This window comes from Ctenopharyngodon idella, chromosome 8 (assembly GCF_019924925.1).
Source record: "Ctenopharyngodon idella isolate HZGC_01 chromosome 8, HZGC01, whole genome shotgun sequence".
NCBI classification, from domain to species: Eukaryota; Metazoa; Chordata; class Actinopteri; order Cypriniformes; family Xenocyprididae; genus Ctenopharyngodon; species Ctenopharyngodon idella.
In genome coordinates this window covers 21281674-21302680 of record NC_067227.1, presented here as the reverse complement: position 1 = coordinate 21302680, position 21007 = coordinate 21281674, and the positions used below count along the sequence as shown (strand labels likewise).

The following is a 21007-nucleotide window of genomic DNA, read 5'->3' as shown; positions in this document are numbered from 1 at the left end:
AAATATTAATATTGGGCACTGTCATCATTTTAAGATCGCGTTAGCCGGGCAAAGCCTGATTTTATATTCATGTCGTAGGCTAGGCTACCTGTTGCTGTTTGAAATTTAAATTTTGGGCTGCACTGAATGCGAAATATTGCCCCAATGTGTAAATCCGTTCTTGCTTTTTCTGCACCACACAGCCTACGGTTTGAGTAGTGAGGTGTATAGGAGAGAGAGAGAAAGAGAGAGAGGGAAAGCGAGAGCGCGCGCGAGAAACTGCACTCATTTTGGCTCAGCGCAAGGAGCCACTCTCAGTCGAACTGAATGTTACCGCGTTCCAAAATGGCCGACCACGGGGACACAGTTTCCCCGGCATGTTCCTCTAGCGCTACACGCTCGGACCAACGTCAGAGCCTCGATTGAAAAGAAAAATATATTCTCTCTGACTCACTCAAATGAATTTAACCCCTGCATCACCCGTTCCCACGGCGAGAGGCGTTGAGCATCATCGACATGCTGCAAAACTAGCGTTCGAGACACATGTGGACACTGCGGTGAAACCGAATGGCGGCGAGGGGCGGCAGGTGCAGGGCTATCCAGGGAGCATCAGGAGGGAATGCACGTCTGTTCAACATGTGAGCAGTTCATTCATTAGCGAATATCTTTAGTCAGTGGCATCAATAAGGCTTGACATTATGTCACATACTGGAATACACAACCGTTTTTTGTATTTAATTAGTTGTCATCCAACGCAGTCTCTATAAATTGTCTTAAAATGTTAGTGACAGCTGTGCTCCATCAGCATGGGTGTTATTTAATGATCTCGCGCGCATTGGCTTGACACTGTGGACGAGCACGCGGACGCTGTATTGCGCGTCTCAGCTGTTTCGGGACCTGAGCGCCTTTGCGCTGATTATACAAAGCAACATAAAACTCGACAGGCAGTGGACATCGTGCTGCAAGGATTGTATTTCTTCTCGGTTTTGTTTCAGTTGATCGGGAGGAACGCGTTGCGACTATCAGCGACAAAAGAAAAATCAATAAACATCTGCTCGGTTTTAACTCATAAAAATCACAGATTTCTTGCGTTGGAACGTCGAATTTGGAGATTTAAACGACTTAGATGTCTTCGTTTTGGGACGTATTCTACATATCGCCTCATTATCGCGCAGCTGTAAGCGTTGGAGACGCTCGATTGTCTTCAAGGACTGTCTGGGCAATAAGTGTGAAACCGCTCGTGAGTAAACGACAAACGTGTGCATGAAACATTAATGATAGATGTGATTATTTTACACTGAAGAGAGATTTGGGTTCAAAAATAATGGAATAAAGGTGCGAAGATGCACAGTATGTGTTATGAAATAATCAAATGTGTTGAACGGACTTTGCAACGAGTTGAAATACATCATGCGTGGGAAATCCAGGTGATGTCTTAAAATGTATAATGATAAGCAATATTAATGGCTTGAATGAAGAGAGCTTGCTATTGTAATTAGGGTGCAAAGAAGAGAGAAGGGGGAATTGGGTTGTTCTGAAAGACATGCGCACACCTCCCAGAAGCCAATTTAGTATTGCAGTGGATTTATCAGAAGAACTTTAGTCTCTCTCTCTCTCTCTCTCTCTCTCTCTCTCTCTCTCTCTCTCTCTCTCTCTCTCTCTCTCTCTCTCTCTCTCTCTCTCTCTCTCCGTCTCCGTCTCTACACCTTTCCATCTCGATCGCCTCTGGAATAGAATGACTCCTGATGAAAATGTCTCCCAAACACTTCAGTCTGGAATATGAGTCATGAATATACAGCCAGAAAACAGCTGCAGTGCTTCAACTCCACATTTCAAAGAGAAACGGAAAAGGATGTGCACCAGAGAAATGGACGAAAAGGAAATCGGCTTTCCTTCCTGTTTAATGGATATTTGCTGACTTGGCTTTTTGGGGTGCATCCTTACCTTGGACTTGAGGTGCTGGGAATGTTCTGTGACTGCCAAATTAGCTTTTTTTTTCTTTCTTTCTTCATTTTTATTACCTATTCAGAGTAAATCTAGCTGAATGACTGATAAAATTCATTTTCACAAACCGTCTTTGATCTCAATTCCATGATTCCTTGGTGGCAGTGGAAAAATGGCACACTTGACAGAAGAATAGCGATGCACACTTACACAAACACATGCTGACACCCATCGTGAACAAGTGAACAAACCCTCTCATTATCATCATCATCATCATCATCCCTTACATGTGAATACAAATTCCCAAAATGGAATTCCCTCATCACTTTCCAGTACTTTGACTTCGGAAGCTGAATCTAACTTTGAGGGAATCTCAGATTAAAACCACTGACTTTTTTTACCCTGTTTACCCAACTCTAACTCCAACACATTTCCGTCTCTCCCCCCCACCCACTCCACGTGGGGGGGAGAGCTTCCTCCTACAGGGTGATCCCAGAAGCTTGTCCCGGCAAAAGGTGACTGTCGTGCAGGTGTCCATCAACATGGATGCTGGCCAGGGCAGCCCAGAGAGCCCTAACCGGGCAGTGGAGTACCTGCTGGAGCTCAATAACATCATTGAGAGCCAACAGAAGCTTCTGGAAACTCAACGGCGGCGCATCGAGGAACTGGAAGTGCAGCTGGACCGACTCAGCCAGGAAAACAAAGACCTGAGGCTGGACCGACAGCCCTGCCCACCCCCACCTCCACCTCCCATCCACCCTGTCCAGCCACCGACGTCCCACGCTGCAACCTCCACTGCCATTTACGCCAATCTGAGCCACAACAGCGGGCCTATCCCAATACCCATCCCGGCTCCGGCGCCCCCGCCCCCACCACCACCCGTGCCACCACGGGATCGCCGTGTCAATGCCAACACGCACACAAGGCTTGGCCAAAGCCTGTCAGCTGGACCCAATTCCACGGAGAGAGAAAGGGACCGAGACAGGGAACGAGAAAGAGATGGTGCTGCTACCAGTTTGGGAAGCTCTCTGCAGAAACAGTAAGTACAGGCCCGAGGGCTCTTTTACTGCATAGCTGAGGATCTACTGTAGAGTACAGTCTCCACAGCCTCCATGCTGGCTGTTTGGAAAACTGTCAATCAAGAGAGTGTGTGTTTGCATGCAGAAACCGTTTAAGATGTTGGTTGTGTGAGTGTTAACTACTGTAAAAAGACTACTGTTTATAGTAATTAATATATTTGAAAGGAATAGTTCACTCAAAATTTAGAGTTCTTTCATTGTCAAATTAAGTCACCTTTATATGGCGCTTTATACAATACAGATTGTTTCAAAGCAGCTTCACAGTACCAAACTGGAAAATAACAGAATCAATGATTCAAACTTCATCAAATATGAGACAAATTCAAATGAAAGACAACAGTGTCATTGTTCAGCTCAAGTCAATTCAGTTCAAACTGTGAAATTAATAAATTATGAAATGAGTTTAATTCAGCTGTAAGCAGCTCTACAGAAGACAAAAGTGTTATTATTGAGCTTGAGTCAGTTCATTGTTGATGCAATTCGGTACAATAACAGTCTCGTTTTTGCAAAATTCTTTAATTATGAAAAATTGTATTCAGTTTTAATGCAGCTCTACAGAATACAATAGTGCCATCATTTGTCCAGCTTAATTCAGTTCAAGTTTGGTTAATATTACTAAATATGACACCCTCATGTCATTCCAAACCTGTACAACTTTTTTTCTTTCTTTTTTTTTCATACAGTGAGTCTTTTGGACCCCATTTTTCTTTCATTGTATGAGAACTGGGACAGTACGTCGTTTCTCGATTTGCGATACAAAGAATCTGTAACGATTCTGATATTTTCCGATGAATCGCGATTCTCTCCCAAATCGATTCTGAGCTTAGTTTTTAACAGCAGATGACACTACGTGCTTGCTTCGAGTTCCTTTACACACAGCACCTAAAATAATCATTCATAAAGTTCGAAAATGTTGAAGCGAATTACAAGGGTGTTCACAGTGGGCTGTGTTTACATTAATCTTTCATCATAAAAGCATTCTGAGCCGAGGTGCAAGTATATTTAACCACTTACATGACTCAGCTGAACGCACGATCGCTGTCCAGCGTTGTTCTTCGTAAGCATTTGTGTGTGGCCTAGAGCGCCATCTGCTGTCAGAATCGATTTGAGAGGGAAAATATCAGAATCGATCCAGAATCATTGTATGTATTGAGAATTGATGTATTTTCCCAGCCTTATTTATGGAAACATTCTTCAAAATATTATCTTTTGTGTCATGCAGGAAAAAGGCAGTCATACAGGTTTGGAACAACATGAGTGTGTAAATGATGACTGAATTTTTTGATTGAACTATCCTTTAAAGCAAGTATAGGGAAACTGCTGTGTGCACTGTAATATTCACTGACACTGGTTGAAGACTTGAACCACATACATGTTTGAACACACTGTTTTACATCGTACACTAGTATTTTAGCAGTGTTTACTATAAATTACACTAGCAATGTTGGTGCAGAACTAAGAAAGCACCTTTCAGAGGGTATTTCTCCAGTTTGCACCCTGTCTGTCTTACAAAACTGAAATTGAGTGCAACAGTCTGTCACAATAGGACTGTTTCCAGGCCATCGGACAGGCAGCTGGCTGTGCCATTGAGCCTGAACATTACATAAGCCTACAGACTCTTATCTGGACAGAGTTGTGCTGCTGGGCCTTTGGCAGAGTGACAGGCTAATGTCATGGGATCCTGAAATTTAATTAGCATGCTAAATCTGTCATAAACTTTTTTTGATATTGAAACATATTGGACTATGCCAGTGAAGATTTCTGGAACTTCCAGGAACTTCTATCTATGCTTTGTCTAATAGACATTCAAAGTATATATTGCTTTTGGAGTTAAACATTATTCATATTACTTTCTTGCATTCAAATTTGACTGAACTTCAATTTAAAAAGTAATCTAAATTCATTTGTGAATGGTGCACAACCCTGTTGGTTTGGGATTACATTCATTTTTAGCGATCCCTTTAAACTGATGCTATTGATATCTTAAAATACAGTGCTGGAGGGTCCCTGAAAAGATTTCCACATTGAGCAAAGCTGTCAGTAGCCTGGAGATTGTCAATATCATTCCCAGCGTTTTCTGTGTCAATAGATTCCATATGAATCCAGAGAGAGATGGTACAGGAGTGTAGTCAGCCACTCCTTGTGCTGCTGACAGTTAGGTTGTTTGTCTCCCTCCCTGCATTGCTGAGGAATCGACCTCTCCATTGCACCTCTGATCACTCCTGCCTGTAGTGTGCACTTGAGCCGGCCTCATCACAGCATGCAATGCATACAGATTCGTGCTTGGAAGTGTGCAGATTAACGTTAGTGGATTGGATCAGTGTCGAGCACTGCAGTACAGCATCTCCTGTAGTTTTTAAGGCAGGTGGCTGGTGTGGTGTGGAGATTCGGTTTGTATATATGATCGGGCCACTGTGTAGGAGAGGTTGTGATTAAAATTCAGCACAGAGTCAGATTGTGGATCAACTTGTGTGGGAGAGTGAAGCATAGGATCAGAGAGAGAGCGAAAGAGGCTGCAGAATACATTGCACCCTTTTTATGTTGCTCACTTTCTATGTTTTGTTTTTTCAGTATGCATTTTATATTCGTTTCTCTTGCCTGGTTTTCCAATGGAGAGAAACCTGAATGCCCTCTGATAAATTGAGTGCTCTCCTTCTCATCTGAGACTTACTTCATTTTTCTTGAGGGCAGATAGTGTACTTCACTTCTTCTTGCATAGTAATCATGCTTTAACTGTAGTATTTGTTAGGGGTTGTGATTTTAATTCATACTGTACCAGTGACTCTAATCTTTTGCTTCCATTCACCAAAAAGATTTGTTCATTGATTTTTAGTTACCACTAAATCTGCAAGCAAACCCTCTCAGTGACAAACTGTAAATCCATGAATCTTTACTGTATTGTTTGCGATAAATTCATGCATGTTAAGTTTTTTGTTTTAATAGAAAAATGTTAACATAATTTGGAAATGAAACTCTGTATATTTGTGCATTGTGAGCATATCAAAAGATCAAATGCAATTTGAAGCTTGTGACATAAACGCACACATTAAAGGGTTAGTTCACCCAAAAATGAAAATTGTCATTAATTACTCACCCTTATGCCGTTCCACACCCGTAAGACCTTTGTTCATCTTTGGAACACAAATTAAGATATTTTTGATGAAATCCGATGGCTCAGTGAGACCTCTATTTCCAGCAATATCACCGAACTTCTCAAGATCCAGAAAGGTGCTCAAAACATATTTAAAACAGTTCATGTGAGTACAGTGGTTCTACCGTAATATTATAAAGCGACGAGAATACTTTTTGTGCGCCAAAAAAAACAAAATAACGACAATAACTTTCTGGATCTTGAGAAGTTCGGTGATATTGCTGGCAATAGAGGCCTCACTGAGCCATTGGATTTAATCAAAAACATCTTAATTTGTGTTCTGAAGATTAATGAAGGTCTTACGGGTGTAGAGCGACATGAGGGTGAGTAATAAATGACATAATTTTCATTTTTGGGTGAACTAACCCTTTAACATTATCGCTTTATTTAACATTCACGTAAATACTATGTTCGGTTTCATCGATCAGAATGATTTAATTCCGATTGAATCAAAAAGTGTCCATGTAAATGTAGCCAAATGGACAGCAGATCTATGATCTAGTCATTGTCAGTGTGTAGATCCTCATCCAACATCTTGTCGCTTAGTTTGTTACTTTCATTCATGAGATTCAGTGTCACTCTGAGTCTCATTCTGATTCAAACACTATAATGATCTTTGATTGATTTAAGTAAGTCTTTGAAGGCAGGAAAAAAACTTGTCCTGTGGGGAGAAAAAAAATAAATTAAATAACACAATTAAAACATGAACACATTTAGAAACATCAACCATAGTTGTTTTTTTGTTATTAAAAAATATATAAAAATGAAGATAAAATTAGATTCAACTCCTCTGCCTTGGTGTCATCAGATGATTCACATGATAAATGCATGAACTCACTAGCTGTCTCGTAAACAGCATCTGGTAGATGTGGCCATGTGTTTACTTTTCACCTGAGTGGCTTTAGTGCTGCTACTGTAGCTTTAGCTTAGCATCACTTTTACCTGAAACAATGGAAAGTCACATGACACTGAGTGCAGATGGCTTGTTTTACTGATAGATTTTGGTGTTTTACAGACTTTGACAGGTAGACATCATTTAACTGTTCATTCAAATGAACTTCAGCATATATCCATCCATTTTTTCCTTTATTGCTAAATTTCCCAATCTCTTGTTCACCCCCTCACCAGCCCTCCTGTGGTGTTGAGCAGATGGCACACCAACGTGCCATTTGCTATTTTCTTTAGGGTCGCCTTTTCTCTTTTCACCCATAAGGGTCGTTTACAGCATCGTCTTTTCATGCAAGCTCTATTTTGGTTTATATCTGTGTTTTTTATCCCTTTTTTTTCTCACCCTCCTCCCATCAGAGGATCCAAATGACCCAACTTGGGTGATCACAATCTTTCTCTTTCTCTGGTGTAATGCTTACGGCTAATGAACAAGTGTAACTACTGCTGTGGGTGAGCTGTTGAGGTGGGATTGTTTCTCAGAATAATTAGCATGGCCAGTGTTAATTACATTTGTCCATTGAAGGTGGCAATTACTGTCGTAGACGTGAGTCTGTGAGTAATGTTGGAGGACTGACTGATGGAGTTTATGAAATTATGATACAATTGAATGTCTATGGAGAAGCTTTCGTGGCAGTCAAACTTGACACCTTCTGCTTTGTGGGATAGCTTTTTTTTTTTTTTATAAGTTGTTCTCCTAATCAAAATTGTATTAATTTTACCCTAATTTTATAGTTAGTGTAAATTGAGAGGGTAACAAAAAGCAGTGGTTTGTCAGTCTACCTAGTGGCATAACAAAAGGCGACTTTTTAGTATTGTTAACCCAGAGTCATTCTTAACTTTAGTATTTAACCCTGCACATTTGTAAACCCTGGATCAGAATTTATAAGGTCAAAAACTTGGTTTCTGTGGAGTTGTGCTGGGTAGCTCTGATAACAGATTACTCTAAATTGTAATGTAGAAACATGCATTTTCTGTAAAGCTGCTTTGAAAAGAGTTATACAAATAAATGTGAGTTGAATTTAATTGAATTAGCTCCACCTACAGTGAAATCTCATTGGTTCAAAATCCTGCTCGACAAAACTGTATATTAAACTTCAAATATGTTCTGATTGTGACTGTAATTAGGGGCTTTCGCACTGGATGAACCTTTTCATAGTTCTTAAAATTAATGGTGGATGTACCCACTTTTTGATGCGTTCGCACAGCAGGAACTGGGAATTAATTTAGTTCTAGGAATGTCTAAATTAGCTCCTACTTCAGAGCAGGGTCTAACCCAGCAAAATAGGAACTACCAGTGACGTAAGTGTATGTTGATTGGTCAAAAGCATGCCATACGAAACAGCACCCGCCATTTTTAAAAAGCTGTGTAAATGCATACCGTTTACTCCACGAACAAACTCCATGATAAAAAAATAGTGATAAGATGGACCGATGCCCAAGTCCAGGCACTGCTCAACCTTTAAGCCACCGGGAAAATCCAACGCGACATTGAAAGGACCAAGCGAAACATCAAGATTGTCTCTTAGCCCTCCTTTTTGCTCTTTCCATCGCATAACTTGTACATCTACATTCCATCTCCGTTATCACGAATCCCACGTCACACAACAAAAACACAGACCGCTCCGATCACATCGTCCTCCATCCAATGCAACCTGGAAAATGGCCCTAGGGGGACATTTAGTCCTCGGGGAACTGCCCCGGTGGCTAGTTCATATAACTACCTGATGCAAAAGCCCCTATTATCATTGTAAACCTGTCTGGTTAGGACTCCGTTTAAGAAAGCCTAAGTAATGTGAGATTTCTAGCCATGATGCATTTCAAAATATGGTGATAGCTGATATGATACTGTATTGGTATTCTCACGGCAAGAACATTTATTTATTTTTTAGTTAAACTTTTCACAAAACTGTTGATTCCCACCCCTTTTAACCATGATTGGTATGGATTTGAAAGAACTGTAGTCAATTGGGATTTCAAATCATTATTTGTGATTATTCAAAATCATTTCCCTGCACAAGATCAATTCGCATTTGCTCCATTTTTGTATGTGTATGTGTTCAACAATATAACATTACTGACACTTCCACTTTCTTTGTGTCTCCATGTTTGTCTGTCTGTCTGTCTGTCTCTCACTCTTTCTTCCACTGGATCCACAGGCCAGAAGGAGACTCCTCCAACAAAGACAGGTCTGTGTTCACACTTTCACTTAATCTCCATTTCTCCTCCTCCTCTTCCTCCTCCACAGTGCACTATGTGACTCCTGTAGTAGCGCACGCTTCGTCAAGTGACAGAGGCCTGTTCTATCTAGGGCAGCCTGAATGCATGTGGGACATGCCATTGCTTCTTATGACTTATTGCTTCGCTGTATGAAAGAGCTCTTGCATCTGGAGCAGGTTTAGCAGAAGAACAGCACTGTGAGCTAACTGAGAGATAAGTGTGAGAACATCAGAACAGAGGGATGAAAATCATTTGGAAATCGAGAATTATCGTCAGTTGGCTGCAAGACTTCCTGTTAGCTGTTGCCGTAGCGACCAATATGCCCAGTGTGAGTATGTTAATGGGTATTGATATGCATGTCGTTTGCATTCGCCCATATAGTGAACGCGAACATGGGCGTCAGTGGTTAGTCAGAAGTTACATGAGTAATATCCCAGCTGTGTGCGTGTGTTTTGCGTGTAGGAGTGTTAGTGGGTGCAGGGGAAAAAGGTCAAATGGCAGGAATGTGCTGGATTTTGATACATTGGGAATTTTTTGTGTGTGCGTGTTGATGCCTTGGGTTTGATATGAGAGCGATCTGTGATTTTTGGAGTCTCTCGGTGGCGTTGTTATGACGATTCCTCACCATGGGCACGAGCCGGGGATCTGAAGGATAAATGATTGGTTGTCATGGCAACACCTGTAGATGAACTGGATTGCCAAAAAAAGTTGCTTGTGTAATACAGAACCAATTCTGTGCATTTTTAGTGTGCCTAGGAGTGTATATGTGTGTGGGTGTGCGTGTATATGTGTGTGCGTGTATTTGTGTTCCCTACACACACAGCAGAAGGACACCGATGAACGGTGCTTGAGGACAAGGCCGCTGCTATGTCACGTTTCACTATAATTACTCTCCGGATGCTTTTGTCCTTGGTTCACGAGTTGCATCGCGTTATGGACGTGAATTTAATTGTTCCTGCATTGTTAAATCGCAGTAATACGTTCTCATAAATGTGACATCGTTTATGCATTGCGCTATGAATCATACTTGTTTTTGTTTGTCACTACAACGCTAATGCAAGGTTGCGATAATTAATGAAACCGCTTTCGTATTCCTGCTCAACCTGATTTCCTGAGCCGGCGGAGGCATGAATGTGAGCGCGGGTTGGTCTCTGCTGGGCTAAGCATGAAAATAACTGGTAGCAGAGGTTTGCTGCGGGGCTGCCGTGAGCTTCTCTCCCACCCCAGCAGCCCCTGCAATCCGCAGTCAGCAGCAATGCATCACTTCAGCCCCCGAGGGCATCAGCCGCTGCTTTCAACCACCAGCCCTAGAGCTGTGCGTGTTACGCTGCATTGGAACTGGACTTATGATGTAATACTTTTACACTTTCTTTAGTACATAGCATGTGAACCAGTGTATTCCAGTAGTGTTGTTTAAGTATTATTTTTATATGATTATATTTTTTATTAACATTTTAGTTTCTATTTTAGCTTTATTTTTATTTCAGTTAATTTCAGTTACTTTAATACTTCAACTTAAATTTTAGAAATGTTGTCTTGGCAGCTAACTGAAAAAAATGTTTTTCATCTAATACTTATATTTCATTTTATTTTAATTCAGCATTATTTCTATTAACGAAAACCTTTTTTCGAACATCAGACAAAACACAAAGGGAAAAAAACACATACACAAACAAAAATGGAATGGCAGACACAATACAAAATTGTTTGAAAATCAACTCTATCAAATCAAATCATGTGGCACTATTTTTATATAATTCAAAAAGGGTTTCCAGATTTTTAAAAAAAGAATGGCTTGTTTCCACCGAGCAGTGCAGTACAGTACAGTACGATTCGGGATGGTAAACCCTGATCCGGCTTGCGTTTCCACTGCCAACATTCCCTTTACTTGGTAGGTGTGGTGTATGCCGGAAAGTAGCGATCGACGTCACTTGATACGCACCTCCTGGCTCGGCCATGGTACATTGTTGCACGGCGACATTGTGTTGCAACGGTATTGTTTCAACTGTATATTTAAAAAAATGGTGCCTCTTGCGTTGTCATTCCCCTTGTAGCGTGCGCAAGTGACGATTCTGTGTCAACCAATCAACATTCTGCAGTGAGTCTAGCTCCACCCTCTAGTTACTGGACTACTGTCCTAGGTACCCCAACAGAAGTGGTACGGTATGGTATTTTGGTACCATTCACAACTTCTGTCAATCGAAACTGAAATAATTGCATACTGTACTGTACCGTACCGCTCGGTGGAAACTGACCCATAATTCACCCCTGCCCCTTATTGAATATGTGGTCTTCTCTAAAGGTACACAGTTGCAAACCTCTGACAACCACAATCCAATCGGCACATCAGTGTCTGCTGTCCGTTTCAAAGCAATACATTTTTAGCTATTATCAACAACATTTCAGTAAGCTTAATAGCTTGACTATGTTGGAGGTTAGAGTAAAACACACCTCTGGGTCCATTGGAAAATCAGCTCCATGAACATGCGATGTACTCTCACATACTTGAACCCAAAACACCTTCACTTTAGGACGAAAACAGTTTTTTTTTTTTTTTTATTATTATTATTTTTTTTTATTTAGTTTTAGTTAAAAGTAACAACGCTATAATTATTCCAGTGTAATGTGCGATTTGGCTGTTCAGTACTGTCGTTTTTCTTTAGGACTAAAATGGTGACCCAACACTACCAAATTTATCATACAAAACTAAAATGTCTTGACCGTCGTGAACTACCAGGATCCAGCTATGTGCAAAACATAGCATTGCATAATAACATGACACATTATAAATAGGAAAATTTACCTATTTTAAATTCATATACAGCATAAGTATGATTCTTTGTTATTTGAGTGTATGGTTCATAAGTGTCAGTAGCCTTTTTTTTTTTTTTTTTTTTTTTTACTTTTTTAGAGGATTATGGCATGTCATGCAACCTGTCTATAATGGAATCTGCCTACTTTTGTTAGTTTCTGCTGCAAAACAGCAGTTTTTTTTTTTTTTTAGTATTATTTGTACACAGTTGTGTATATAGCATCTAGTAAATTTTAATGTGCCTTTTATTTATATATTTTCAGTTAAGTAATTTGTGCTTTTGTAATTTTTATTAGTTTTGTTTTTTAAATATTTAGATTTAATTTTCTGAATTTTCCACAATTACCCACACACACACACACACACACACACACATATATATATATATATATATAATTTTTTTTTTTTTTTTTTTTTTTTTACATTTTATTATTTGCATTATTGTTTTTTCATCCTGCTTTCCCTGTGGGGGGAAAAACTGCAGTGTGTTCAATGTAGCTCAAGTGTTACATGCTAGCATTATCAGCCAAAATATTAAATAAATGAACATGCAAGGGGTGCGAGAAATGCTCTTATTCCGTGGAAATCTCTGGAGCTTTAAACGCAAACTATGTGCAGCCCTTCAGTACATATATTTATCTTTCAAGTTTAGCTTTGAATGTCTCTGAGGGGTAAAACTATATTGCAGCTCTTTCATTAGTAAATATTCGCTTTCAGGGTTGGCATTATGTTTCTGTGAACAGTTGTATAACAGATTTGCCTATATTGTGGAGTGATAACAGATGCCCGTTAGAAGAATGAGGGTTGACCACTGATGCTTTGTTTGGGACCAAATGTCAGCTTTTGCATTTTGTATGTTCAGCGCTTGAAATTTATTGTGTGCAAAATTTATTATCAAACATTCAGCAGAACGCAGGGCCGTCTCAAGGAGGGACAGCTGGGAATATTTACCTGTGACCTGTGGCGAGGACAGACCATACATTTGTGTATGCTGCAATGTGTTTAATTTTGTCCTAGTTTCTTTGAATTCAAGCAGTGACCCAAAAGAACGGCACCAAGCTGCCAACTTGATATCTGTTAGGATCAGTGCAGAACTTTTTTGGATTCCTGGGTCTTTCAACATGCACAGCATACAGGCTTTTACACAAGTTTACAATATCTTGTTCATAGTCCATATTGAAGGGATAGTTCACCCAAAAATGAAAATTGTCATCATTTACTTATGTTGTTCCAAACCTGTATGAGTTTCTTGCTGCTTTTGAACACAAAAGAAGATATTTTGAAGAACCAGACTGTTGACGGTAGCCATTGACTTCCATAGTAGGAAAAAAATAACTATGGAAGTCAATGGATACCGTCAACTGTTTGGTTACCAACATTCTTCAAAATATCTTCTTTTGTGTTCATCAGAAGAAAGAAACTCATACAGGTTTGGAACAGCATAAGGGTGAGTAAATGATGACAGGATTTTCATTTTTGGGTGAACTATCCCTTTAAACTTGATGTCCAAATCGGGTCAAAATTAACCCACAACTTAATCGCAAACTAAAACAAGATAATTATCCGAAACCAAACACCCTTCTGTAGTGTTAACACACATTCAGCCTCCAGCTGAAAAGCAACCATGAATTTAATATGCACTTTCATAGCTTCAGCCTCTGAGCACACTATCAGGTCGATTACACTTTAACTGACAGACATATTTCCCATCAGAATACTGAATGACTTGAAGAAATCGACAGAAATGCATCATCAGGAAGTGAAGATGGATGCTTTTTGTTCATGACTAAACTATGCAGAGTGAAACTGACAGCCCACCTGAACAGTTATGACATATTCCACCAGCTCAAACGGAGTGTCTCGGCGATAAAGGAAGTGTGTGAGCCAGTAAAATCGCATTGACAGGTCTGTACGGGCATGGTGGGGCCATCTTCCCTGACCTCAGCTAATGTGATAGCCCTCAGCTTCAACACACTGAGTTCACAGTCAATAGACCTTATTCATGTTTAATTTTACACTGAAGAAAATGAGGCTGTGAGGGACTGAAGAACAGCCTGCACAACATGTCCTACTGTACACTATCGGTCAAAAGTTTGGGCTCGGTAAGATTTTTATTTTTATTTTTCTTTTAATGTTAATGAAAGAAGTCTCTTATGGACACTAAGGCTGCATTTAAAAAATAGTAAGATGATAAAATATGTTTATAACTTAAGTTTTCGGTTTTAATATATTTTAAAATCTAATATTTTTGTGATGACAGCTGAATTTTCAGCATCATTACTCCAGTCTTCAGTGTCACATGATCTTTCAGAAATCATTCAAATATACTGATTTGGTGCTCAAAAACTATTTCTTATTATCAATGTTGAAAACAGTTGTGCTGCTTAATATTTTTTTGTGAAAAACATATCTTTTTTCCGGCATTCTTTAATGAATAGAAAGTTCAAAAGAACATTTACAGTATTTGATATTCTTTTTTTTTTGTAGAAGTCTTTACTGTCACATGATCAATTTAATGCATCCTTCCTAAATAAAAGTATAATTTAAAAAAAAAATAAACTTTTGAACTGTAGTGTACCCTGGGTGTTGAATGTTCAGTCTACAAAACAGTGGAAATGTTTCCACAAATTTTTAAACTAAAACATGGGTTATAAAAATTAGATGTAGCCTATAAGATTAAAGGGTTAGTTCACCCAAAAATTAAAATTCTGTCATGTATTACTCACCCTCACGTCGTTCCACACCCGTAAGACCTTCGTTCGTCTTCAGAACACAAATTAAGATATTTTTGATGAAATCTGAGATCTCTCTGACTTGTCCGTAGACAGCAATTTTGTCACCACTTTCAAGGCCTAGAAAGGTATTAAAAGACATTGTTAAAACAGTTGACGTTCAACCTTAATGTTATGAAGCGACAAGAATACTTCTTGTGTGCAAAACCAAAACAAAAATAACTTTATTCAACAATTTCTTCTCTTCTGTGTCAGTCTCCTACACTGTTTATGTTCAGCGCTTCCAGGTTCTATGTCAGAACGTGTGATGTTGACACAGGAGCCGGCGTTCTGACATAGAACCCAGAAGTGCCGCACTGTCTATATAAAGTAAACAGCATAGGAGACTGACAGGGAAGAGACGAATTTGTTGAATAAAGTCATTATTTTTGTTTTGTTTTTGTGCACAAAAAGTATCTTGTCACTTCCGAAGATGAACAAAAGTCTTAAGGGTTTGGGATGACATGAGGGTGAGTAATGACAGAATTTTCATTTTTGGTTGAACTAACCCTTTAAGACAGTATGAAATATTAGATAAGATGTGCAAAACATGTTTTTATAATCACATTTTTTTTTTCTCTCTCAGCGAGAGTTTTCCCATACTAGATTCTAGCACCGTGCTAAAGCACAAAATGGTAAAATCCTCTCCAAGACATTGCATCTCAGGCACTTTAAAGTACCACTGCTAAAATAATTAAATTAGAGAGGAAAAAAAAAAAAAAAATCTAGATAAGCTAGTCAACCTCACTAACTAGTCACCACACCAACTTGTTCCTAATTCTATCCACATTACTTGTGTTGGTTAAAATGAAAAGTTATGGTTTTTTTTTTTTTTTTTTTTTTTTTTTTTTTTTTAATATACATTAAAGTGGAATTGGTGAACTGGTGTGGAGGTGTTTCCAAATATACTGTATACAGTATGTCAAGTTTGCCTTTTTGTTGTATTGACTTAAAGGGATAGTTCATCATACTCACCCTCATATTGTTCCAAACCTGTATGACTTTTTTCCCCATGCAGTGACAGTGAAGGGAGAATGGTGTTGCTGAACTACAAAATGACTAATAATAATTAAAAAATTTGGTCTGTTTCTCACAGAGCTATCATGTGACTTCAGAAGACTTCTGGTAGCAAATAAGTTATGCACAATTTTATGTAACTATCATGGCACTTCTTGGAGCTTAACAGCCCCAGTACCAAATCACTTTCATTGTATGGAAAAGAGCATCTTGAACATTTTGTAAAAAAATTCCTTTTAAAGGGTTAGTTCACCCAAAAATGAAATTTCTGGAAATTTGTGTTCCAAAGATGCATGAAGGTCTTACTGGTTTGGAACAACATGAGGGAGTAATAAATGACAGAATTTTCATTTTTGGGTGAACTAACAGAAGAAATTAATGTAAGTTTTACAGGTCTGTAATGACATGAATTTTCATTTTTTGTGTTAAACATTTTCACACAATCCTAACAAATTCATTAAAGAGCTTTATCTACTCTTAACCTTTAGTATATACTTACACAATCGCTGCAGGACAGTATTTGGCCACAGCTAGTTTGTTCAAGCAGGTCACAAAGTCACAGAAGTGCTCTCTTGTTCTTTTTTCTCTCTCCCTTGTGGGCTTCAGTAGAAGTGTTGCTGGGGGAACGAGGTGAGTTATCACAAATGTGTTTATGTGTAAAGAACTGTGTGGGCGACAGAGAGAGGGAGAGGCAAAAATGGAGAAGGAGAGAAATGCAGAAAGAAGAACAGAGGTAGTAATTGAAAGAAGGAAGGAGTGAGAGACGGAGTAATGTGTAAAAAGAGAGGACAGTGCAGTTGACAGGCTAATAAAACATGCAGGGAATTACAAAGGAAATGAGCCTTCTCTGCTCACACATACACACTCCCACATCCTATCAAACACAAAACAGCTCCATCATTTGCATCAAGGGATGTCAAAACTCTATGTCAAAAAAGGATGTCAAAATATTTTAAACAGGGTTTTTTTAAATTATTTATTTATTTTCTGGCTGTGCATGTGAATGGTGCACTCTTTGGTCAGAATGGCAGTCTTATTAACACTATATTTTTTGGACAAAAAAGACAAAAAAAAAAAAAAGGATGTCAGAATATCAGATTTGTGCATTCAAGGTTAAATGTGATCTATAAATCTATAAGTAATATATCTATAAATCTTACAGAAACCAAACCTGAATGTTATATATTAGATATATAACTTATAGATTTATAGATCACATTTAACCTTGAATGCACAATTCATGTCTATTCTGACATCTATTTTTTTTTTTTTGTATATTTATTTATTTTATTTATTTATTTATTTTTAAAGAAATATATTATGCTCTCCAAGGCTGCATTTATCTGCTTTAAAAACTAAAGTTGTGAAATATTTTTAACATTTAAATAACTGTTTAACGCCATTTTAAGATATTTTAGAATGTAACTTATTCCTCTTGTGATGGCAAAGCTGAATTTTCAGCATCATTACTCCAGTCTTCACTGTCACATGATCCTTCAGAAATCATTCTAATACGATGATTTGGTGTTCAAGAAACATTTCTTATTATCATCAATGTTGAACAGTTGTGCTGCTTAATATATTTGTGGAAACCATGATACATTTCTTCCCAGGAATCCTTGATAAATAAAAAGTTTTAAGGGTTAGTTCACCCAAAAATGAAAAATCTGTCATTAATTACTCACCCTCATGTCGTTCCACACCCGTAAGACCTTTGTTCATCTTAAGAACACAAATTAAGATACTTTTCATAAAATCCGATGGCTCAGTGAGGCCTCCATTGCCAGCAAGATAATTAATACTTTCAATGCCCGGAAAGCTACTAAAGACAGTTCCTGTGACTACAGTGGTCCAACTTTAATGTTATGAAGCGACGAGAATACTTTTTGTGCTCCAAAAAAACAAAATAACTTTATTGAACAATATGTAGAGATGGGCAATTTCAAAACACTGCTTCATGAAGCTTCGAAGCTTTACGAATCTTGTTTCGATTCATTGGTTCGGAGTGTGAATAAAACTGCCAAAGTCACGCACCCCCAGTGGTGAACCATTGAAATTTCGAAACACTTATGATGTAGCCTAACGAAGCCACGTTTTACTGAAATCACGTGACGTTGGCAGTTTAATACACGCTCCAAACCACTGATTCGAAACGCAAGATTCGGATTTTATGAAAAATGTCTTAATTTGTTTTCCGAAGATGGGTGAACTAAACCTTTAAAGTAACTTTAAATAACATAATAGCATTTATTTGAATGTAAAGACATTTATAATGTTATAAACGTTTTTCAATTTTGATCAATTTATTGCATCTTTGCTGAATAAAATGATTGAATTTCTTAAAAAAAAAAAAATCATTTGAACAGTAGTGTATATAAATGTGTTCAATAGTATATTATTTTTTTGCTGTGGTATTAAAATTGATATTTAAACATCATGATATTTTACATGTATTGATATCAGCCACTGAAATTTTGGTATCGACAACCCTTGTGGCATCAGAACCTTGTTTTCTGACCAATGAAACATTTGCATTGTGTCTTGTTTGATTAATTATTTTTTATTGTTCTTTTTAATTTTTGTGATTGACAATAGCACTGCCTGTTAAAATCAGAAGAGAGCAGTGTGCGATATCCGCCTCTGTCTGTTAGGGGCCGCACCATGTTTCCCTCGACTTGCATCAGCCCTTCCAGATGAGTCCAGAGAGACTTGCAAAGCAGCAGAAGATGGTAATACAGGGCTCTTGAGGTGCTTGTTCACCGAAAGAGATGTGATGAGGCATTCTCTCTCCTTTGCAGTGGGATGGGGCATGTCAGCGGGTTTTAAGGTGACCACACAGGCGTGATGGGGACGGACACATAGGGACAGACTGCTTTTTTTGTTGCCGGGCAGCAAAATTGAGTTTTTAAAGTGTGTGTGTGTGAAAGAGAGAGAAAGAGCAGTTGAGGAAAGGGCTTGTTAGAGGTCATGTACCAATACAGTCCTTCCCTAGAGGATTCGACACTGTGTGTGTGTGTGAGTGTGCATTTCCAACAACTGTCCCAGCTGGATTTTTACCAAAACATTGCGACTGTGCTGCTTAGAAATTCTTCCCAATGAAGGAAACCACAAACATAGAACTGATGGAAATGAAAATAATTGAAAGGAAATATCTTTTTACACTCTTACCCCACTTCATTTATAGCTGGATTTCCTAAGTTAAACATTTCTCTGTAGTGTTATCCAAACTTTTTGTTTGAGAATCCGGACCAGCTGCACATAGCAACCGGCTCAGCAAATGGAGTGAGTTTGGGCGGGGCTATCTGTTTTGGCAACCATTGGAATTGTTCGGGAGACCCATTTGAAAACAATCAATATTTTTGCTTTTAAGTTTGGTGAATCTAGAAAATTACACACTTCAGTTTCACCTTTGGCACCTTTAAAAAGTGTTGTTGCACGTACTATAGCATAAAGGTCTCTCAGAGGTCCCTGTTCACACCAACAGATTCATCTCTGGCCTTTTTACCCCAGTACACACTGAGGACTCATGCCGTCTGCCTACATACTTCTGCATCCTTTTCTTTCAGGCCACAATATCTATCCATTTCTCTCCTTCTTTTCTTCCTTCCTTCCTTCATCCTTCCCTCATTTCCCTCTATTCATACCAGTCCATTAATTCCCTCTTTGTTTTCTCGTCTGTGTCAGTCACTGTGTTCTGTGTCTGCTCGAGCTTTAGGTGGTGTTGAAGTGTCTGTTCTGTATTTTTTTTTTTTTTTTTTTTCTTTCTTTGTTTAATGCTAGCCTGACTGACTCCCTGCTGTCCATCAAGAATGAAGAAAAAAATGAACTTTCAGTTGATCATTAAATACCTAAGATGTTATAGTATGATAATATATAGTTGTCACATTTTCTGCAAAAAAAGAATTTGGTAATTCAAAGTTTCATTACTTGCTCAGAAAGCTCATTTTGGACGTAAATGCAACAAATCAAATTTGACAGTATTTGCAGTACATTCTTTGTAAATGTCTGGTCTCAATGACCAAGATTTATCAGTGCAAAAAAAATCTTTCATATAAACATAAATCATTTTTTTTTTGTACTGGTGATCTTGCCTGGGCAGGGTAAAAGTTATGTTAACCAATAATATCATAAGTTTCATGTCAGTATGGAATGATCATAGTCCTGCCATACATTATTACCCCATTATGCTCTGTTTGGCTTGGAAATGCATTACATAACACATCACATCATGGAAGTTGTGAATGTTGTTTTGTGTTTTAAATGAATACCTGTGATTGGCCAGTAGGGGTCAGTCACACACATTCTTCACCAAACAAACCTGCAGGATCATAATTGTATTGTGACACTTGTTATTAAAGCATGTGGTTTGGTGGCACACTGTGTACTACAGATGATTCATTTGAACAGTTAAATTCATTCCATTTGTCATTTTTTGGCTTGACAGAACTTTGTGGAATAAAGACTCACGGATATTGATTTTATTACTGAACATCAGGCACTATTCACCATTCATGTTTATTAAGCAAACCTGCTTTACTCTTGCTCTGACAGATTCTTGTTTTCAGCATTTTTACCTCAGTTTGGAAAAATCCAAGAGAAGTCTTGGGTTTTTAGTTAAAGAGATTTCATAAAGCTTCAAATCTAATTTCTCTGTAAGACCTGAATCCTTTCATTTGATTTAATTGAATCACATTTTTATCCTTATTTTAGGACAAATTAGTTCATGCATATCTGTATGTAACTTTTTAAAAGGATTGTTTTTTTTTGTTTTTTTTTGGCTTAACGGGTTCGTTGAATGATAAATTATATTAACTGTTAAAACAAGATAAATCAAGTCTTCAGTGGATTGATTTTGTCTAGTGTAGCTTATACAGCTCTCGCTCAAGCTGCAGTGTAGCGGAGAACAAGTCTGCCCTTCACCTCGGATGTGTCTCAGTCCGCTCAGTAGTTCACTATTAAGTGCACTTCTTTGGGAGTTGGGTTGACAAAATTGTTTCAGTGCATTCAAACAATAAGTCCTTTCCAGAAAGCACCACAAAAACCAGATTACTGATTTGGGGATGGGTGTAAATGTATAGACATTATTTTT

At 38.4% G+C, this 21007-nt stretch overlaps 1 protein-coding gene across 5 annotated transcripts in view; it reads left to right on the top strand.

The window, feature by feature from the left end:
* Positions 1-237: 237 nt before the first annotated feature.
* LOC127517493 (IQ motif and SEC7 domain-containing protein 2) overlaps positions 238-21007 on the top strand; it is an 80403-nt gene continuing 59633 nt past the window's right edge. Inside the window, exons 1-3 of one of the 5 annotated variants that reach the window (XM_051903232.1) lie at positions 245-617; positions 1714-2962; positions 9258-9287. In XM_051903232.1, the coding sequence (XP_051759192.1) occupies positions 2466-2962; positions 9258-9287 (527 nt within the window). In that variant the 5' untranslated portion in view covers positions 245-617; positions 1714-2465. Of the gene's footprint in view, positions 2963-9257; positions 9288-21007 lie in introns of all 5 variants that reach the window. The other 4 variants (XM_051903239.1, XM_051903234.1, XM_051903233.1 and 1 more) reach the window with 4 other exon arrangements.